General features: G+C 37.4%; 1 protein-coding gene and 1 pseudogene across 3 annotated transcripts in view; both read left to right on the forward strand.

Moving 5' to 3' along the window:
• Nucleotides 1–10,274, forward strand: part of SRP54 (signal recognition particle 54) — a 36,411-nt gene extending 26,137 nt beyond the window's left edge. For both annotated transcript variants that reach the window (XM_027521962.1, XM_027521963.1), the window contains 5 exons: nt 712–785; nt 983–1,091; nt 5,711–5,881; nt 8,610–8,705; nt 9,753–10,274. In XM_027521962.1, coding sequence (XP_027377763.1) covers nt 712–785; nt 983–1,091; nt 5,711–5,881; nt 8,610–8,705; nt 9,753–9,844 — 542 coding nt within the window. In that variant the 3' untranslated portion in view covers nt 9,845–10,274. The remainder of the gene's footprint in view (nt 1–711; nt 786–982; nt 1,092–5,710; nt 5,882–8,609; nt 8,706–9,752) is intronic.
• A 567-nt stretch (nt 10,275–10,841) lies between these two features.
• Nucleotides 10,842–15,564, forward strand: LOC113880012 (annotated as a pseudogene). Its single transcript, XR_003507564.1, has one exon. The product of XR_003507564.1 is annotated as a 60S ribosomal protein L17 pseudogene (transcript).
• Nucleotides 15,565–21,790: the final 6,226 nt, after the last annotated feature.

The following is a 21,790-nucleotide window of genomic DNA, read 5'->3' on the forward strand; positions in this document are numbered from 1 at the left end:
CTCTAACAAGTTAATTTGCATAATAATGAAATGCTCAGATTCTAAGGATATCATTCCATTAATTTTGACAGATGTTCGTTGGGAAACAGAACATTTCCATTACTCTAGGAAGTTTGCTTATTCCCCTTCCCAGTAAAACTTCATATAGGAATCCTAGAGTATATATATATAAGTTTTTTCCCCACCTGGTTTCCCTGACTCAGCATAATAGTTTTGATATTTATCCAAGTGGTTTTACTTATCTGTACCCTGTTCTTTTATAGCTGAGTAGTATTTCATCCAGAGTTGACCTGTTTTCCAGTTTATTGACAGTTTAGCTGTTTAAGAAGCTCCAAATAATCTAAAACAGTTTTGTCATTTTTACATTCTCATCAGCAATATATGAGAGTTCTGCTTGTTCTATATCCTCTAACTTTTGGTGGTGTCAGATACTTTAATTTCAGTTATCCTAGTATGTATAGATTGTTTCCTTTGTTTTCACATTTCCTGTGTGTATTTATCCATTTTATCAGATAAAATATGAGCTTCTATAGGATAGGATGTCTCCATGGCATTCATCCTGTAATCTTATGTAACTTCTCAGTGAATATTTATTGATTGGCTATGTTATAAGTGTGCTTCAAGATGAGCCCATGATTAAGGAAAATATTAGTTTTATTGAATGGAAATGTCACTCTCTAATGTATTTGCATCATTTATATTGTATTTCAGGTCAGTTTACGTTGCGAGACATGTATGAGCAATTTCAAAATATCATGAAAATGGGCCCCTTCAGTCAGATCTTGGTTAGTTATCCTAAAAAGTTTTTTTCTAACCTCTATTAACTTTGTTATAATTTCTAAGAGTGGATACACTTGCTTTAATTATTTTAATATTTGGGTAAAAATAGTTACTTTTAAAATTTAATATTAAAGCCATTAGTTAAATGTGAACAATTAATCTTAAGCTATTACTGATTTTTATGTTTAAATATATGTTTTAGGGGATGATCCCTGGTTTTGGAACAGATTTCATGAGCAAAGGAAATGAACAAGAGTCTATGGCAAGGCTAAAGAAATTAATGACAATAATGGATAGTATGAATGATCAAGGTAAGATTTCTTGACTTGGAGGACTGTGTTCTCAATATCAGCAAGTTGAGACTTTCACTGTGTTCTTGTGGACAAGATGGGAAAAATTTTAGAACGAGTGATTGTTATTTGGGAGATTTATAGTTGCTTGAAAGCTCTTGCTCAAAAGTTACAATTATTGGGTTGACTTCATCTTTGAGAGAAATGTCTAGTACAGTGCTTCTCCAAATGAGTTCTGTGATGAGAACACCAGTTCTTCAGGGTGTTGATAGAAATAACTTGAAAGGGGAGTCCTGTAGTCAGATAATCTGGGTTTTTTTTTTTTTAAAAACTGGTACATTTATTTATTGCATGTCTTCTCAGACCTCTAATATGCTCACAGGAGTTGGGAATCTGTGAGAGAGGGACAGTTTAAGCAATATTGACCAACTTAACTTTGCTCTGAAACTCTAAGGTTTCAGTCTTCTCAAGTATACTGCTCTCTGTAATCCTAGATTATCCCTCCCTCCTATACTTCTGGGTCCTCAGCCCACGAGTATTTCTAGACTCATGACCCCTTTATCTTTTTCCCAGTTTTTAGCACCTTTTCTAATTCAGTGCAGCAAGCATGCCACGTCTTCTACTCTATCATCTGACCTCTGTTTACAAAGAAATACACGTGTTTGGCGTTGAATTTTTTCAGTCTTTGGCTAACTTACTGATGAGGTTGTGACAGCCACAAGCCATTCTTCAAACTTTTTCAAGGACTTTTCTCCATCAGTAAAATCCTCTCCTGTGTCTCCAGTCTCTCCTTACCTACTTATTTTTTTCACCCATCAGCATATAAACATTAGCTTCACAGTTGCACATTTTCTGGGCTTTACTTCTCACTCATACTTTTACTCTGTCTCTTTTCAGTCAAGTTTCTTAAAAAAATGGTTTGTGTCCTCAGACTACTGAAATCTGACTTCTGTACCCACCATTGCTCTGAAATAGATTATACAAAGATTTACAACAACCTTCTACTGGGTCTACTCCAGTAGAGACTTTTCAGTCTTTTTCTTTACCTTTGCAACATTGGATGTTCATTGACGTTTTCTTCTTATTTTCTATTACTTTTTTATTTCCACTTTTACCCTTACTTTTCTTGTTAACTGCAGTCTCTTTCACTGGTCTCATCCTCAATCAGCCTAAAGGAATATATGCTAAAAGGGTCTGTTCTCAGCCAGTATTTATTATTATTGTGTTCCTTTTGTTGAATAATACCACTTCTATATATACTACCTGATTATTTTTTATAGTGTCTACCTCTTTCTTGATCTCTTGGCCTTCATAGTAACCCAGATAAGGTTGTGTCTTTCTCATCTCTTTATCTTCAACACTGCAAAAATTCTTGTGTGTAGAATTAATAACTGCAGCCATATCTAGAGTATTTACTCTATCCCAGGAACTGTCATGAGCACTTTACATACATTGCTGCTACTGCTAAGTCGCTTCAGTCGTGTCCAACTCTGTGTGACCCTATAGATGGCAGCCCACCAGGCTCCCCCATCCCTGGGATTCTCAAGGCAAGAACACTGGAGTGGGTTGCCATTTCCTTCTCCAGTGCATGAAAGTGGAAAGTGAAAGTGAAGTCGCTCAGTCGTGTCCAGCTCGTAGCGACCCCATGGACTGCAGCCAACAACAACTCTTAAGGGACAATTCTGGGTCAAAATCCAATCTAGCTTTTACAGATTAGGATACAGGGAAGTTGAGTAATCTGCCCAAGTCACTAGCTAGGGGATGGAGAGGCTGGGCTTCTGGCTTGAGAGTCTGTACTCTGGATTACTTGCTGTCTAGACGCTCACTAAATGGTGGACAAGTATCTCTATTACATGTTTGAGAGTTTTTTGAGGAGTATAAGTTCCAAAAGGTAGTTTTTCTCCTCTGGTGAGTGACACTTCCATCCATGTACTCAGTCATCCAAGCTAGAAACTGGTGTCAACTTAGATTTACATCCTTGCTGATTTTCTATCTAGTGGTTTTATTGATTATGGATATAGAGGTGTTGAGATGCCTGACTTTTCTCCTTTCAGATGTGTTAGTTTTGCTTCATGTATTTTGAAGTTCTTTTGTTGGGTGCATACACATTTAGGGTTGTTTTGTCTTCTTGGTGAATTGACTTGACTCTTTTATCATTATGTATGTAATGCCCTCCTTTGTCCTGGTCCACTTCATCTGCTATTAATGCAACCACTCCAGCTTTCTTTAATTAGTTGTTTGCATTGTATGTCTTTTTCTATCCCTTTACCTTTAACCTACCTGTTTTATGTTGGAAATGAATTTTGTATCAACAACATGGTAATTTTTTTTTTTAATAATTCTGATAACCTCTTTTAACTGATATTTATATATTAGGATTTAGTTCTGCCATTTTATCTTTGGTTCTGTTTGTTCACTCTGATTTTTGTTCTTCTGTTTTCTTTTTTCTACTTTCCTATGGATTGTTTGAACATTATTTATTATTCTGTTTTATTGTATCTGTATATTTTTTGGTATATTTTACTTTTCTTAGTGGTTGCTCTAGGTATTACAGTATATATACATATTTAACTTATCCCAGTCTATTCATATCAGTATTTTTCGCTTCAGGTAGAATATAGAAACCTTAACATCACCTTAGACTTAGTGAGTTATACTTCCTAAATATTTCTTGTATTTTCTCTCTCCTCTTTGTTACCTGCATTAGTTCATACACATAACATTTCTTACCTGGATTGCTACAGTAGCCTCCTGACATTTCCCTTTCTCTTTTAATCTGTCTCCTCTTTTAATCTGTCTTCTTCACTGCCATAAAAATAATATTTCTAAATATAACAATTCTGGGATCAAAATCTATTGACTTAATGATTAATTTCGAACTCCTCAGCCTGGCATAGGGCTTCCCTGGTGTCTCAGACGGTGAAGAATCTGCCTGCAATGCAGGAGACCTGAGTTCGATACCTAGGTCTAGAAGATTCCCCTGGAGAAGGAGATGGCTACCCACTCCAGTATTCTTGCCTGGAGAATTCCATGGACAGAGGAGCCTGGCAGGCTGTAGTCATGGGGTCACACAGAGTCGGACACTGCTGAGCTACTTCCATAGCCTGGCACACAAGTTCTGTTATAATCTTGTCCTTATTTTTATAACCTCTTAATTTCTCAGCTCTTATCCATGCTTGGTTCCTTCTACACAAAACTATTTTCATTTATTCTGGGAATCCATGTTCTGCTTCCTACAATGTCCCTTGCTCCTTTCCTTCTTTTCTTATCTCATACTCATCCTTCAAGACTACACAGTTTAAGAGAAACCACCAGCATGGAGCCTTTCTTGACTTCCTTTCTTCTTTGAGTTATGTCCCTTCTGCTTTTTGTTAAATTTAGTCATACTGCTTACCAGGATGTGCTGTTATTAGCTTGTTTTCATTCTCTCACTCCATCTGAGCTCTTAGGAGAATATGATATACATTTTCAAAATATTTTATCATAGAGATGTGGCTTAAAACTGCATTTATGAAATGGATTTAGAGGTTTTAATGGACTGTAAGTTTACTGTGAGATAATTTGATCTTTGTTTGTATTGCATTGGTAATCAGTCTTGCCCTGGATTTCAGTTCATTTCTGGACAATATGCTTAGTGGACATAGCTAAATTAGAAGATGTATTTAGGAAATCAGCATGATAAATGGGGTGTTAAACCATATTATAAGAGGAACAGTCAAAAGAGTTGGATATTTGTCACCTAGAGGAAAATTCACAGGAGACATGATGACTCTGAAATAATTTGAAAGCCTTATTCTTTGTGCCTGGCAAGGAGACATCTATGCAAAATAGGAAGAAGTGTCAGACAAACGTATTTCATATTAATATGGGAAAATATTTTCCATAATTACAGGTATAATAGAATGACATAGGTTGAATTATTTTGGATAGTGGGTCATCTCTCCTGTGGTTGTTAAGATCAAGGTTAGGTGATCACTTATTAGGGGATATTGTGGAGAGAATGCAGACATAATAGAAATTTTGTACCTGAGATTGTATGCAACTACCGCCATGAGAAATGGACCTTGTATTCTAAGAGTTACCAAAACAGTGGAGGTGTTTGTGTTACATTCATTCTTTATGTTACAGAAAGAATTAATTACTAGTAGTAATTACTTGATTATATAGGAAATATAAGTTATTCTGTTGATTATAGATAGAACCTACCTACTTCTACTTGTTTATTTGCCTAAATGTATGATTTAAAAGATAATAGTTATTTAGAGCTAAGGTGAGCACTTTTGTTGCTCTTTGAAATATACCTCTGGTATATATTCTGAGGAGCACTTGGACTTGAAATATGGAAAGGATGGACAGAAAGTTTTTTCAAAGAAAAGACATTTTTCTGTAAGGTGAGTATGTGTGTATTTGCTTTATTGTTTTTATAGCTTATGAATATTATAAATACTCTTTTGAATATATTCCATGTTTAGTTTTTAAAAATCAGAGGCAGACACAGCAGATGATAACAGCATTTGTTAAGTCTGGTTGGTGGTTTGACCATTGTATTTGTTTTTCTGTATGTGAGACATTTAGATGTAAGTGCTTCGACAGTGAATGATAGTTGTGTGTACATGAACGTAACTGACCTTTGCCTGCAGAGCTTGACAGTACTGATGGTGCCAAGGTTTTCAGTAAGCAACCAGGAAGGATCCAGAGAGTAGCAAGAGGATCCGGTGTGTCAACAAGAGATGTCCAAGAACTTCTGACCCAGTATACCAAATTTGCACAGATGGTAAAAAAGATGGGAGGTATCAAAGGACTTTTCAAAGGTAAGAGGAATAATAAGCACATCATTATTTGACACTCTGAAAGGAAAGAAAGAGGTTGAGAAACTAAAAATTAAAGTCAGGAAGAACTGCCAGTATTAGAAAATATACTGCTGAATTTCATGTTTTATTCAAGTCCTTCCAGAATTTATAATGTGATCTGTGATTTATCTGTTTTCAGATTCAAGGTAATAAACACTAATATTTTAAAAAATCACACTTAATGACTTTGTGTGAATTTATATATTAAGGAAAATTTAGAGACTATGAGAAAATGTAAGAAAAAAGTTTAAAACACCCATTACATTCACTGCCCAGTGAATCCCATGGGTCTTACTGCAAATAACACTTGATATAACTAGGGGTTTCTTCTGATCTTAACTTCTTTTCCATATTGTCAAGTATTCTTCAAAGTATACCCTTTAGACAGATAGTAGTTTTCCAGTTATGTATGTATCTTTGTTTAGCACAAGTGCATCTTTGTTGGATGTTTAGGCTGATTGATGTATCACTGTCAGTTCTATATCAGTGTCAGTTCTTGTGTCAGTTTCTGTTCAGTCTCCGATGAAGCCAGGTATTTTTTCTGTTTTGATCAGAAACATAGGAGATGCTGAGTAAGTTTGGTAATAATTCAGTATTTTCCAGTTTAATGGTCAGTTTTTCAATATGTGTTTTAGATTACTCATATTTAACATCTCTTTGTACATTTGCTAGTTTAAATTTTCTTGGTGAATCCCCTCTTTTTTAGGTTTCTTGTCCCATTTGTTTTATTTTTTGCCTTATTGCTTTGTAATAACTCTTTAAAATTCTTGGATTATATCTGCAAATATTTTCCCCAGTTTTTCATTTGCCTTTCATTTTTATATTTTTAGTTAAAACTGAAGTTTTCACTTTTAATGCAGCCAAACCTTTTGGTGTGATTTCTTTTATGCTCGTAAAAGCCTTCCCCATGTTGGTACCACAGTGTGAAAGTGGTAATCACTTAGTCATGTCTGGTTCTTTGCAACCCCATGAACTGTAGCCCCCAGGCTCCTGTGTCTATGGAGCTCTCCAGGCAAGAGAGTGCGTAGCCATTCCCTTCTCCAGCATCTTCCCAACCCAGGAATCAGACCCATGTCTTCTGTATTGCAGGCAGATTCTTTACTGTCTGAGCCACCAGGGAAGCTCTGATACCTATGTTTTCTTCTACTCGTTCTGTTTTTTTTTTTTCTTTTTCTTTTTGATTTTACTTTTTATCCCACTTAGAATGTATTTTGCTGTGTATTATCTAAGGTAAAAAGATAAGTTTGTTTTTCCAAAGAGTTAAAGTCAACTGTCTTAGCCCTGTCTTTAAATTTTTTTCTCTATCTTAAACACTATTAAGTGAATTTATTATCTAAGAAATCCTGATTAGGCAAGCTCCGAAGATGAATAGTATCCCTGAATAGGTTTCTAAAACAGAAGAGTATTTACATATCACCTTTCGTCTTTTGACAGTTTCCTTATTTTTCTTGCCTGCTATATCCTGTTTTCTTCTTTGTGACAAGGGAGAAAAGTTAGACAAACTTGTTTAAAATTGGTTATATTTCCTAACACCACATACTATTTCAGATAGTGATTTATAAATACATTAAGTCAGTTTAACATCTTTCCCAAATGACCCTGACTGTTCATGATAGAACTACTGCAGATCCGTTGGTCAGATCTTAAGTCTGAGCCTTGACTACTCAATAAAGGCACAACCAGATGAAGTGGGCAGTGAATTTGGTGCACATCCTTGTCACACCAAAGCCTTAATAATGTTTTGAAGTTTTAAGTCCTCAGAGACAAAAACTTATAATGACTCACCAGTGGTCATAGAATTCACATCTTACACAGATTTATTAATTATGAAACTTTAAAAAATTTTTATCATGTTTTATAAAAAACATATCTTCTTTCATTCATAGTTCTTAATTCATTTAATTTATTCATATTAGCCAGCTTTGATCAGAGAATCAGGGTCAGCTTTGATTTGAATTTTCACAAATGTTCCTGAGAAGTACCGGAGTTAATGTTTCTTTGAAATAGTTTTGCTGAAGCAAGCTCTACTTATTCACTGCTGTTGCATCAATGATCTCTTTGATTTTCTGTGTATTAAGAGCACAGCAGTTATTCTCTAAAGGATGCTTTTCTCTCTTCTGCCCCAGTGTGCATCTCTTTCAATGGTTGCCTTTTTGCTGTAGAGTCTCACTGAGTGTGTAGAAATTCACTGATAAATGGAGTTTCATTATATTTTTTTCTATTCTCTGAAGCTTTTTATTTATAGTAACTTCTTAGATATATACATCTTGAGGTTCTCTCAGACTCTTTCTTTCATAACCATTTATCAGTAATCCATTCTCGTTCCCAGTTAACCCATATCTTTAAAATTTTTTGTTCAGCATTATACCATATTACTACTGAACAATTGTTACAGCTTACTATTAATAACCATTGGATATGGTTTTGCTTATAGTGGCTCATTTCACAGGTATAAGTAAAAGTGTTAAAAATTTTAGTCCTTAAAAGCCCCTTAAATGTCCCTTAATATTGAATTTCACTTTTTCTTTCTTAAAAATACATATGTAATTGGGACAAAGATTAGAAGGGAATATGTATAAATAGAAATAATTTTGTTAGAGTAAGATTATAGGATTTTTCTTCATATTTACTCAATTTCTATGATATCCTGATTATATTACAGTCTGTACTGACACAAAAATTTTTTTAGGTGGTGACATGTCTAAGAATGTGAGCCAGTCACAGATGGCAAAATTGAATCAACAAATGGCCAAAATGATGGATCCAAGAGTTCTTCATCATATGGGTAATTACAGAGTTGTTGCCAGTTGCTAATACATGGTTTAGTTTATAAGGATTGAGTTTTAATAAGCCTTCTGTTGTTAATCGAAAATCAGATCAAACAGCGTATGGTGGAAAAGGCCCATCTAATTTCTAAGTGGAATGGTTGTAATAGTGTTGTATAAGCTGAGGTTTCATTCACTCCCCTGCTGCTGTTTGTGACTTTTGAGCAAGCTACTTAATCATCTTCTTTTAAAAAATATATATTTGGCTATACACAGGGTCTTAGTTGTAGCATATGGGATCTAGTTCCCTGACCAGGGATCGAACCCATGCCCCCTGCATTGGAAGCACGGAGTCTTAGCCACTGGACTACCAGGGAAGTCCCAAAATTGTATTTTTATTTCTTTTCATTTTATGGCCATGTGGACCACCTTGGACCACCAGAGAAGTCCCTAATCATCTTTTGTTAATGCTTCTTCTGGTGACTTTTTGCCTTAGTTTAGAAACTGGATAGTTTTAGTGATGAGACTTTGAAATTACATAACAATTTTGAAAACCACGTTCCACTTTTACCATGTAACCTATGAAAAGTTCCTTAAACTTTCTGAACCTCACTTTCTCCTGTAAAATCACAGGTCATATCTTAGCAGGAAATTAGTACAGTTCTGGGCATATAGTAGATATTCAATAATGATGAATTGTTTTCTTACTTGAAGCACTGCATTAACTACAGCTCCAATTTATTACTATTTGTAAGACTCAGACTTCCCAGAGGGAAATATTTTTGTTTCAATTTACTGACTCCCTACTGTGTGATAGGTACTGTTTGTTCTAAGATCTTTTCATGTAGTTTGTATTCCTCATAATGAGATGAAGTAAGTTATTTATTCTCTTTTATAGATGAGGATACTGGTGATAATACCAGTTTTTATGTACTTCACGGCTGGTGACCAAATTGCAGTCAGAACCCAGTATATTTTTTAGAAGTTTAACTACTTATTAGGCAAAAGTAGCAGATGTTTCAAGTTCTGTATAATAATTATCTGATTTTATTCCACTCTCACTCTAGGTGGTATGGCAGGACTTCAGTCAATGATGAGGCAATTTCAACAGGGTGCTGCTGGCAATATGAAAGGCATGATGGGATTCAATAACATGTAAAGAAGATGCCTTAATATAAAGTGACTCTGTTGATTACATTATTTGCTGAGACCTCAGAATTTCCCCTCCTTTTTGCAAATGGGAAAAAAAAAGTATTTTTCTTGCCTGTCTTGCCCCCTTTCTTTCTCTTCTTGTCTTTTTCCCCCTCCTTTTCTTTTTCTTTTCTTCCTTTTTCCCTTCCTCCCTTTCATATGGGAGGAATATATGGTTGTTGTGGAAATAATTATATTTTTGCTTTAGATTTTCTTTTCTGTTAGTTTCAACCATCCTAACACTTCTGAAGTTAAATCATGATGTAAAATTTTAGTACTTAAAAGTTTTTAATTGTCTCAAAGGCCAACCATTACCTTTGTAAACAGTCCTGGTCAGTAGTTACATGATGTCTCAATAAAAGTGCTATACAATAAACTTCAAAGTCATTATAAGTTAAGGGGTTGTTAACTTTCTTTATGGTTTGAAATGATCAGTGTATCATGTTAAAAGGCAGACAAAAATAATATTTAAAACTGTTCCCAGAAGTATACCTTTATTGGGACACATGGTAGAGTAACCTAACCATTAGTATTAGGAATTTTTGTTTAACTTGGAATAATGAAGATAATTTTGCCATAGAAAATCTTAACTCTGACATTTAAATTGAAATTGTGAATTTGGTTATAGTTCACAATTTAATGTTTTGTATATAACTTTCATTTTTTTTACCTCATATTTTTGAAGCCTTAATGGCAATATTTGATTTTCTTGCAAAGCCAATTTTGTTATGTTTCTTACATACCAAAAATCTGCTTGAAGAAATTGATATACTTTGGTGATAATAGCTGATGTATAGATCTCCTAATGGGAATATAATTGCAGATATTAGGATGTCATTATTATATATTAAAAATAATGAGACCATAACAAGATTGACTTGGTTGTTGGTTACTTTGGCTTGCTGTACAGTTCATTTAGAACAATGGCTTTTAAGTAAGTTATGTAATTAATTTAAAACACTACCATAATTCTTATACCTATTCATTATTCACACCGTGAAGATAATAGATACACTGTTATAACGATGTATTTTGAACTAGGATCAACTGATCTTCTGGAGAAGGAAATGGCAACCCACTCCAGTTCTCTTGCCTGGAAAATCCCATGGATGGAGGAGCCTGATAGGTTACAGTCCATGGGGTCTCAAAGAGTCAGACAACGACTGAATGACTTCACTTCACTCCCTTCACTCACTTCATACTTTATTGCTGGAGAAAGAAATGGCAACCCACTCCAGTGTTCTTGCCTGGAGAATCCCATGGATGGAGGAGCCTGTCGGGCCATGGTCCATGGGGTCGCAGAGAGTCAGACATGACTGAAGTGACTGAGCATACCTGCGCAAACTGATCTTCAGCACAGAAGAGAGTGAAAGAAATAGCTAGTTTTTGTAGTATTAATTTTTTATGTCTCGAGTGTTTTAAAAAGATCTTAAGAGCCACAGTGTCTTCAGAAAATACATAGAGAATGCAACTGATTTTCTTATTTACTTGGGTAAAGATTTTGTATCCCACTAAATCATTTTCACCAGATAAAAACTTTAATATCCCTATGGAATATTTGTATAAACTGTAAGAATTATGTATCTTTTCTTTTGCAGAAATGTCATCACAAGGTCCAGCTACAGAAATTAGACATTATAGAAAATACTGTTCTCCAAATTAGTCTTTAATGCATGCCACCTTTTCTGGGCATGCATTATTGTGATTTCTGTCCTCAGGGACCACGTTTCCATTTTGACCAAAAAAAAAAAATGAGATAGATACTTGGCCAGACTTTATGGATTGGGGCATTGTTTTTAGCATTTTTTGTGTCTGATGCAAATTATCTTTTTCAGAAGCAAAAATAACAGTGGCAAAAGCCAGTAAAAGTCCAGAATGTGTCATTCAGCTTTTGTTTCTCTTTCCTCATCTATAGAACGAGGAAATTGGAGATACTCTGACTCCATTAATGCCTCAACCTGGCATCTTTTTTGTTACAAAAATTATCCTCAGTTCTCAGTTTTTATCAAAGTACTGATTTTTTGAAAGCATGAGTATACTAAAATCCTTTAATAATCTGAACAAATTTCCTTTTATTTTTCACTATTGTTAAAATTAGTTCCTTAGCTTTTTGATATATTTTCTATTACCAACTTAGAGCACTAGCTAGATCTAATATCATACAACATTGGATTCTTCCTGGATTTGATTATAATGTTATGTAAATATGTACAAATGTAAAATTAGGTATAATTTATTTTACTTACAGTGCTTATGTAATTTCATAACGAAAACAATGTAATCAAAAAAATTATAGTACCAAGAAAAGGCAAATTAATAATTTAATGGATGTCAGTGTTCTGAAAGTATCATATTTGTTGGCATGTAGGATATAAGGTATACATACACAATGCATTGAAACTTTATGGAGGCATTTTTTGGGGAAAAAATTACTTTTCATCATATAGTAAAAGTGATTTTTTAAAGTGCGTTACATAAACCATTATATTGTTGAAATAAATATAGTATATCAAAATGTGAGAAGTCCTAAATTCTGATATGCAATAATATTATACTAACCTTGAATAGAAGTATAGTGCACATGTCTAAAAAGAAATGTATTATTATCAGAAATACTGATATAGACAAGGCAACAAAGCCAGAAAATTTACTAGAACTAAAGTCTCATATTAATACTGGTAAAATGAATATATTAATACCTATTATCAGTGAATGTAGAGGTTAAGTAGCTCTAGTACATAAAAACAAATATTTTGAGTAAAAAGTGGAACACAGTGTTTAAATGTGAAGAAATTTCAGCTTACTGATTGTATGCAGTAAAAGCAAGTGTTTTATTATAGTAAAATAACAACCACAGAATTTGAATGAGCTCTAATAAAAACTGTGTCAGTGAGAACCATGGCTAAATAACAACGAAATGTAAGTAAGTTTTGGTCTTCTTAAAACCTGGCAATAATTATTAATAAAGCCAAGTAAGTTATCATATTCAAAACTAGAAAACCATCACCACAGCTCTTATCTCTTCTGTTCATTCCTCGCATTCACTGGATTAGGAACGGAGTCATCTTCAAAACTCTGCTCTAAACTCCAGCTACTATGTTCTGAACATTAAGCTATTGCATTATGGTTGAACCTAATACCTCCTTTGCTTCTGAACCACAAGTTATAAGAATGATGAATCTGTATCTCAAATTTCGGGGTATTAATTTAAATTTTACTTCTAGATCACCTGTATAGTCTATGTCTTGTTATTGATGTGATATGAAATTTTGCTATGACTTTTTCCCCACACTTTGTCATTAGGGGCAGATAACAATTTATTTGTGTTCATTGTTGAGTAATTGCTAACCCAAGACTCTAGTCCCTTCTCTACTGACCTCTTGTTTGTAATATGGGCATACTGCATACAAGGTAATTTTTGGATACTTTGAAAATACAAGTTGTAAGCTAGTGGTACATTTCCTTTGGTAATATTAATTGTAAGCTAATGGAACGTTTCCTTCAGTAATATTAATATGGTACACACAGGCTCTTTAATTTGGCAGGCCTGTGCTCCTGCTTGCAACTCTCGTTACTTTTCTCTTCATTCAGAATCATTATTTGAAGTGCATTTATATCTTTTAGCTTCATTTGGCCTAAAGTGTTCTCTCATTAGCCTTAAAACATGCATTTTTTGGTACCAGTTGGATCATAAATGGAAAAAGAATCAAATTGCACATCAGCACCTGTTTGTAGGAGGGATAATGTAGATGAGTCTGACACTAAGAAAACCCCTATGTGAGGCCTGAGCGTCCTCTGACATAAAGAGTTGCTTCTCATCGGAAGCAGAAGTGAGTAATATCTGGTGATTGTGATTTATTTTTCTTAAGAAACACATGAAAAAGTTTTGTGACCTTCCAGGGAAAAGTCCTATATCTATGTCATGAGGAGATGCAATACCTGCATAGCTGCATAATTTAGGAATCATGCTTTTTTGCTTTTTATGATTTTAAAATAGAATGTAAGAAAATAAAGAGGTAACCCAAAATAGGCTAAGAGTTAGGTATATTCATGGACCCATAATTTCTGACTTTGGGAATCAATTAAGGGGTTCAACATTTTATTTCTGGCAGAAGTGGTGTAAGAAATACCCACCTGTTTCTTGACATTCCATTTGACAGGAAATACAGGGAGTGTGAAGCCCATAAGTTGATGTGTCTTTTTTTTTTTTTTTTTAAGTTTCTTGTTTCCCAAGAATTTGGATTGGAGGGTAAATTTGTATTTTATATACAATTGGATTATCAAGTTCATCTCATCTGTTACTAGGGAAAGGTATGGTTTTCTTAGTCTAGAAAAAGTACTGTTCTCAGGATTTTTTCCTTTTGACACTGAGCTAATATCAACAAATTTATAGAGAATTCAGCAAAAGTTCAGCATGGGCAGCAAACCTGGATGTCCTCAGTATCAGTCATTTATGCTGTTGTACCTTTTACATTCCCCCCTTTTGCCTATGATTCTTCCTGGAGAAAACATCATGGGAGCAACATCTAGTCCCACAAAACTGGAGTGGCTTGGTTGCCTGCTCAGGATTTATCATATCCCTCAAAGCAGGGGTTGGGTGTAAGAGGCAATAAATGGATCAGGAAAATCATTGGCAGCATTGTGATACTGTGCTGCCTCAAATACAGTGATCTGTGCAATCCTTAACCAAGCAGAAGAATGATTAGGTATAGATGTAAACAATTTAAGCAAGTGCTTTACCAATATACAGAAGCTAAGTTACTAAGAGTAATATCCCAGTTTCCGGAACAGTTCTGAGCCAAGTCCAATATTTAAGGGTGATCAGCTGAACAGATCAAACATTAGGGGAATGTTAAGGGAATCAGAATGAAGCCAAGTGAGTTTCTTTTGTAGGACTTCAATTTGAGTTTCTAGTCGGAGACAACTGAGTGACTGAACTGAACTGATACCAAAAATACTTACCCAAGTATAGCAGGTGGTGTTTAAGATAGCATGGATATTTCCATGTTCTGCCAGAAGGCAGTCCAAGGCAAATCAGTTATCTAATATAACATGTGAGTGAGTTTAGAAAATTTTTTTTGGCTTTTCCGGTAAGCGGCCTGAGGTGACCCCTAAAAATGGTGCGCTATTCACTTGACCCAGAAAACCCCACAAAATCATGCAAATCAAGAGGTTCAAATCTTCGTGTTCACTTTAAGAACACTCGTGAAACTGCCCAGGCCATAAAGGGTATGCATATCCGAAAAGCCACCAAGTACCTGAAGGATGTCACTTTAAAGAAGCAAATGTGTGCCATTCCGTCGTTACAACGGTGGAGTTGGTAGGTGTGCACAGGCCAAACAGTGGGGCTGGACGCAGGGTCGGTGGCCCAGAAAGAGTGCTGAATTTTTACTACACATGCTCAAAAGTGCAGAGAGTCATGCTGAACTTAACGGCTTAGATGTAGATTGTCTGGTCATTGAGCACATCCAAGTGAACAAAGCCCCCAAGATGCGGCGCAGGACTTACAGAGCTCACGGTCGGATCAACCCCTACGTGAGCTCTCCCTGCCACATTGAGATGATCCTTACTGAAAAAGAACAGATTGTTCCTAAACCAGAAGAGGAGGTTGCACAGAAGAAAAAGATATCCCAGAAGAAACTGAAGAAACAAAAACTTATGGCCCGGGAATAAATGCTGCAAAAAATAAATGCAAATAAAAGTAAAAAAAAAAAGAAAATTTTTTTGGTCACTTAATGCTATTAACTATGGCATTAGCTATGCTGCTTTGGCAGAGAAATTTCAAACCATATTCTCAAGGGTTCCAATTCTCAACTTGGGGAATAGAATTCTTAGATAGTTCTGAAATCCCTTAAAAGAGATATCTCAGCAGAGGTGGGAAGTAGAACATGGGTGCTACCTGCTAATTTCTGGAGAACTGAACACAAAGGGGCCAGTAAAAGCCCTGGGGCACATTGAGAACCTGGGGTTGGGCGGTGTTGAGGCAGGACATCTTCCACCCACAAATAGAGACACAGCCAGATGGGGCACAGGGAAAGGAGTCAACGTGAGATTAAATCATGGGTCAGTTATATTTGAGCAGGCTTTTAGAAGCATATTCAAAAGCAGAGACATTACTTAGCCAACAAAGGTCCATCTAGTCAAGGCTATGGTTTTTCCTGTGGTCATGTATGGATGTGAGAGTTGGACTGTGAAGAAAGCTGAGTGCTGAAGAATTGATGCTTTTGAACTGTGGTGTTGGAGAAGACTCTTGAGGGTCCCTTGGACTGCAAGGAGATTCAACCAGTCCATCCTAAAGGAGATCAGCCCTGGAATTTCTTCGGAAGGAATGATGTTGAAGCTGAAACTCCAGTACTTTGGCCACCTCATGCGAAGAGTTGACTCATTGGAAAAGTCTCTGATGCTGGGAGGGATTGGGGGCAGGAGGAAAAGGGGACGACAGAGGATGAGATGGCTGGATGGCATCACCGACTCGATGGACATGAGTCTGAGTGAACTCCGGGAGTTGGTGATGGACAGGGAGGCCTGGCGTGCTGCAATTCATGGGGTCGCAAAGAGTCGGACACGACTGAGCAACTAAACTGAACTGAACTTAGAAGCCTTCCTTGTAGGAACATGGGGATCATCATGAGGATATATTCTGTTGCACAGCAAGGTAAAGATGAGAGCCAGTGTTTCTCGGTTTTATTGGAACAAATGTTCTAAGAACTAATTGAGGTTTTTGTCTGATTCTGTTGACCAAACAGGGAAAAGGAGCTGTGAATTCAAGTAGGCAAACATGGTATACTGGGAAAATAGTTAATTCTATACAGGATATGATGGAGGGATATTAATAAGATTGGAAATAGCTAAGGCAGGGGAATCCCATTGTTTGATGAATGAGTTTGGGGTTCCCATAGTATAGTCAACAATCTGTTGGATTTCCTTCGGGGGCTAGACTGGAAAATGCAGACTAGGGCATTATTCTTCCAGGCATAAAGGTTCTGGATGGGTTTTAAGAAAGAATAATAACAGAAGTAAAAAAACTATCCAAGTAAAATCAGTCATTTTAATATAAAGAGAAGAAATGGTGGCTCATGGCCTTGGTTAAATAAAGAATACTAAGCTGAATAGATTAGTTGAATGGCCAAAAATTGGAGCTAGAGGCTTCTTTCCAGGAGAGTTCTGACAAGATATATGGTTTTCATAGAATTACTACCAATGGAGGATGCTCACTGTATGTAATAAGGTAAAGAGTATTAATAAACCTGAAGCTACAAGAAGGAGTCCCAAAAGTTCAATTCTCCAGTCCTTCGTAGTCGAATTTAAGGGACCAAAGGACCTGGGTCACTTCCTTTAAACTTTAATTCCAAGCATGCACCCAAGCATGAAGATTTTCACTCCCAGATAATGTGTCTATAAGGAGAAGAGCTGCAAGTTGCTGTTATCAGTTATTACATATTGAAGGAGATAAAGCAACTTTGTGATAGCAATTAGAACAAAGAAAAACAAAGACTTCATTAATAGTGATCGTGGAATATACTGGCCTAACCTGAATCTTGGGAGAGTTGTCTATGTCAGGTGTCATTTGCTTCACTCGGTCAGTTTCAGCTTTAAGTCTCCAACTATTTCAGAAGCCCATTCAGGTAGGGAAGCCTTTTTCAAATGAGAAACATGAATCTAAGAGTCAGTGCCTTTAGGTTTACTGGCACAACTTTGTGCCAGTAAAGAGTACCTGATGGAGTCCCTTCCACCTGGGCTGCAAAGAGTCCTTATAAAAGTTGTCTTTTCCAATAAACATAGTCCCCTGGTTGTAAACTGTGGTATGCGAGTTCTTCATCTCCCGGGAGTGCTTTCCTATGTAAAGGTTTCTCAACCAGGTGCTCATTTTTCTTTAGAGTCTTAATGAGATTTTGGCAATAATGTAAAAGATATCCCTTGACTAGAAGGGGCTTGTATAACTGTGAGTCAAGAATTGTGAGTCATCAAGTAATTATGTCAAATGGTGACAATTTGTGTCTTCCAAAGGGTGTAGATCTTAAGTTTAATAAAACCATGAGTAGTAAATTGGGCCAAGGAGACTGAAAGACACTGAGAGTTTTGCCAATTGTGGTTTTTTACATTTTAATTGGATAATTGCTTTACAATATTGTGTTAGTTTTTGCCATGTATCAGCATGAATCAAAGGTATACATATGTCCCCTCCCTCTTGAACCTGCCTCCCACCTCCCACCCCACCTCTCTAGATTGTCAGAGAACACTGGGTTTGACCTCCCTGTGTCATGTAGCAAATTTCCTTTGGTTATCCATTTTACATATGGTAATGTATATGTTTCAATGTTACTATTTCAGTTTATCCCTCCCTTTCCTTCCCTAACTGTATCCATAAGTCTTTTTCTCTATGGCTGCATCTCCATTGCTACTCTGCACATAGGTTCATCAGGACCATCTTTCTAGATTCCAAATATATGCTTTTATGTGGTATTTTTCTCTTTCTGACTTACTTTACTCCATATAATAGGCTCTATGTTTATCCACCTCATTAGAAGTGACTCAAATGTGCTCCTTTTTATGGCTGAGTAATATTCCATGTTTTTATTATGCTGTTAGTTCTTTTGGCTTCCTGGTGGCACACAGTGGTAACGACTCCGCCTGCCTAGGCAAAAGACACAAGACATGGGAGTTTGATCCCTGGGTCAGGAAGATCCCCTGGGGGAGGAAATGGCAACCCACTCCAGTATTTTTGCCTGGAAAATTCCATGGACAGGGGCCTGGCAGGCTACAGTCCACGGGGTCACAAAGAGTTGGACATGACAGAGCAACCAAGCACACACGCACACACATTAGTTCTTTCCATTTGACCAGAGGATTGAGGCTGATGGGTACAGCAGAAATGTTGTAGGCTAGACTTCACAAGCAACATTTGGAATTTGTCTAGTGCAATGGTACTTTTATCATGTAATTCCAAGAGAAGTCCCCACGTGAGAATAATTTCTTCCAATAATGTTTTGGCCACTGCAAGGCTGGCTGCCTGTCTGCAAGGGAAGGCTTCCATTCAATGACAATACATACAAACCATCACAAGAACATGTTTGGATCCTTGAGAGGGAGGCAGCTGGCTAAAATTCAGTTGCTGGATAGTAGAGGAACCAGCAGGTAAAGGAAAGTGGCCTTGAGAATATGAATAGGTTTTGGTGGGTTGTACCTCAGACAGATCTGATACTGTTGACATATTTGAGCTGCTACTATGGGAGGTCTCTAAAAGTATTGTTTCCCTCAGGCTATCATTTTATCAATTCTTTAACGAGTTATTGCCTGTATTAACTTTAAAATGGTTTCTTGAGCAACTGCAGAAAGAGCCGGATGGTTGTCTGGCCCATACCAAAGCCAAGGATGTTGGTCAAACGTGCACCCTTCAGAAGCCCATCACTATTCTTTCCTAACTGTAGCATGCGCTTTCCCGTTTCTGATAATATCCTTTAAATCTTGGGTGTCCTTCCAAGTAGTACACAGTTAACTTGGTGTGAACAGTGACCAACAGAAGTTTCTTTATGAAGCCTGAGTCTTGTAATGCTGCGGCCTTAGCAACTCTGTCAGCCAGTCAGTTTCTCTTTCCTTCAGTGCTGTCTTTGGAAGGCCTGGCAACTTACCATTGCCAACTGTCCTGCAGCAAGATGGCATCCAGCAAAGCCTTAACAAAGGGGCCATTTTCAATTTCAATTTCACTTCCCCCTCTCTGTTTCCAAAGCATTTCAAAGTCATGAGATCCTTCAAAAACACAACTGCTATCAGTGTAAATGTTAGCACCTTTGCCAGAGGCTACAGTGTGCAGGTGCAAGTTAGTGTGTATGGTTCAACTTGTTGGGCTGAAGAAAGTAGGGGCAGAGCATTGGATTCTATTATAGTGACGGGAATACTGACAGCGTATCCAGATTTCAGTTGTCCAGCACTACTTCATAGATACAGCAGAAGATGTCAAGCTTGTCTAAAGGCGTTTCTTGCAATCTGGATGCAGACTAGGCAAAATACCAACTGTGGTTATGCAACCATGTGAGGTCTTATCTGTTGCTGATGTTAAGAGGGTAGCAGGATTTAGGGCATTACCATAACACAAAAAGACATTTGGAGAGAAAAGCAAGATGTCATAGAATGTCAGTCAGTGAGCAGATAAGAGTGTGTGGAGTGCCTCAACCAGTTAAGGGACAAAAATCCATAAGGGAGACCTCAAAACTGTCTATTCTAGAACCTGCAGAAGGGCAGTGGTGGCTGCTATTGCTTGGAGGCAAGGTGAAAGATCTTGACCTACAGGCTTCAACTGTTGGCCCTAAAAGCCAATAGTCTCTGTTTCCCCCCATGGGACTGAATGAGCTCTCCAAGCGTGTTTCCTGTTATTAATAACTTCATGAACAAATAGAAGAAAGGGAAGAAAATAGTTAGGGTCCCCTACAGCAGGGGCTGTGGCCAACTGAACATTTAAAGTTTGAAAAGCTGATTCAGCCTCATTATTCCAATCAAGAGGATTGGGCCTCTGCCTTTTAGCAGGGAAAAAGGTTTTGTGCATACAAGCAGAAATTAGGAACCCAACTCTGCAATAGCCTGTTAGTCCAAAGAAGCAACTCAAATGGCACTTGGTGGGAAGAAGTGGGAAACAGATGTGCCCTTGACGCGTGACTCAAGTATCTTACCTGGGTTTGAACAAACTGCAACTTTCTCCTTGAGACTTCTGCCTTTGTGTGCTAGCTGAGTTAGAAGGAATAGGCTCTCCTTGAGGCATGCTTCCTTAGAAGGAGAGCATAACAAAGTCATCAACATATGGAAGAAAAGTAGAGCTGTGGGCAAAATTCACACTGGCCAAGTCTCCTCTCAGTATCTGTGAAAAGTAAGTAGGGTTTTCTGTGTAGCCCTGAGGCATAATGATCCAAGTATTTTGATGTCCTTCCCAAGTAAAGACAAACAAGTACTGGCTATCTGGATGGACAGGCAGGCTGAAGAAAGCACTACATAAATCTTTAACTGTAAAGAACTGTGTGCTCAGACGGAGAAGGCAATGGCACCCCACTCCAGTACTTTTGCCTGGAAAATCCCATGGATGGAGGAGCCTGGTAGGCTGCAGTCCATGGGGTCACTAGAGTCGGACACGACTGAGCAACTTCACTTTCACTTTTCCCTTTCATGCATTGGAGAAGGAAATGGGAACCCACTCCAGTGTTCTTGCCTGGAGAATCCCAGGGATGGGGAAGCCTGGTGGGCTGCCGTCTATGGGGTCGCACAGAGTCAGACGCGACTGAATCGACTTAGCAGCAGCAGCAGTGTGCTCAGAGGGATTAAATCGAGGTTGCTGTGAGGTTGGGGGCTATGGGGTGATGTGGTATAACTATACTGTTTATGGCTTAGAGATCCTGAACGAAATACCAACCTCAGGAATGAGACTTGCCTGTGGGAAGGACTGGTGGGCTACAGGGACCAAAGCATGGGATGATGAGTCTCTTCTGGAAGTGTGCCTTGACAGTCAGATGAATTCTTTCTAGGGCCTCAGGCCTGAGAGAGTATTGTCTGAGGTGAGGCAAAGGTTTATTAGAATCTACCTGGATCTTAATTGATAGCACCTAATCAATAAACTTAGTCGTGTCCGACTCTTGGTGACCCCATGGACTCCTCCGTCCATGGGATTTTCTAGGCAAGAGTACTGGAGTGGGTTGCCATTTCCTTCTCCAGGGGATCTTCCCAACCCAGGGATCAAACCCTGGTCTCCTGAATTGTGTAGGCAGACACTTTTACCATCTGAGCCACCAGGGAAGTCCAATCAATAACCTCAGATATGCAGATGACACCACCCTAATGGCAGAAAATGAAGAAGAACTAAGAGCCTCTTGATGAAAGTGAAAGGGGAGAGTGAAAAAGTTGGCTTAAAACTCAACATTCAGAAAACCAAGAT

This window comes from Bos indicus x Bos taurus, chromosome 21 (assembly GCF_003369695.1).
Source record: "Bos indicus x Bos taurus breed Angus x Brahman F1 hybrid chromosome 21, Bos_hybrid_MaternalHap_v2.0, whole genome shotgun sequence".
Classification (NCBI taxonomy): domain Eukaryota; kingdom Metazoa; phylum Chordata; class Mammalia; order Artiodactyla; family Bovidae; genus Bos; species Bos indicus x Bos taurus.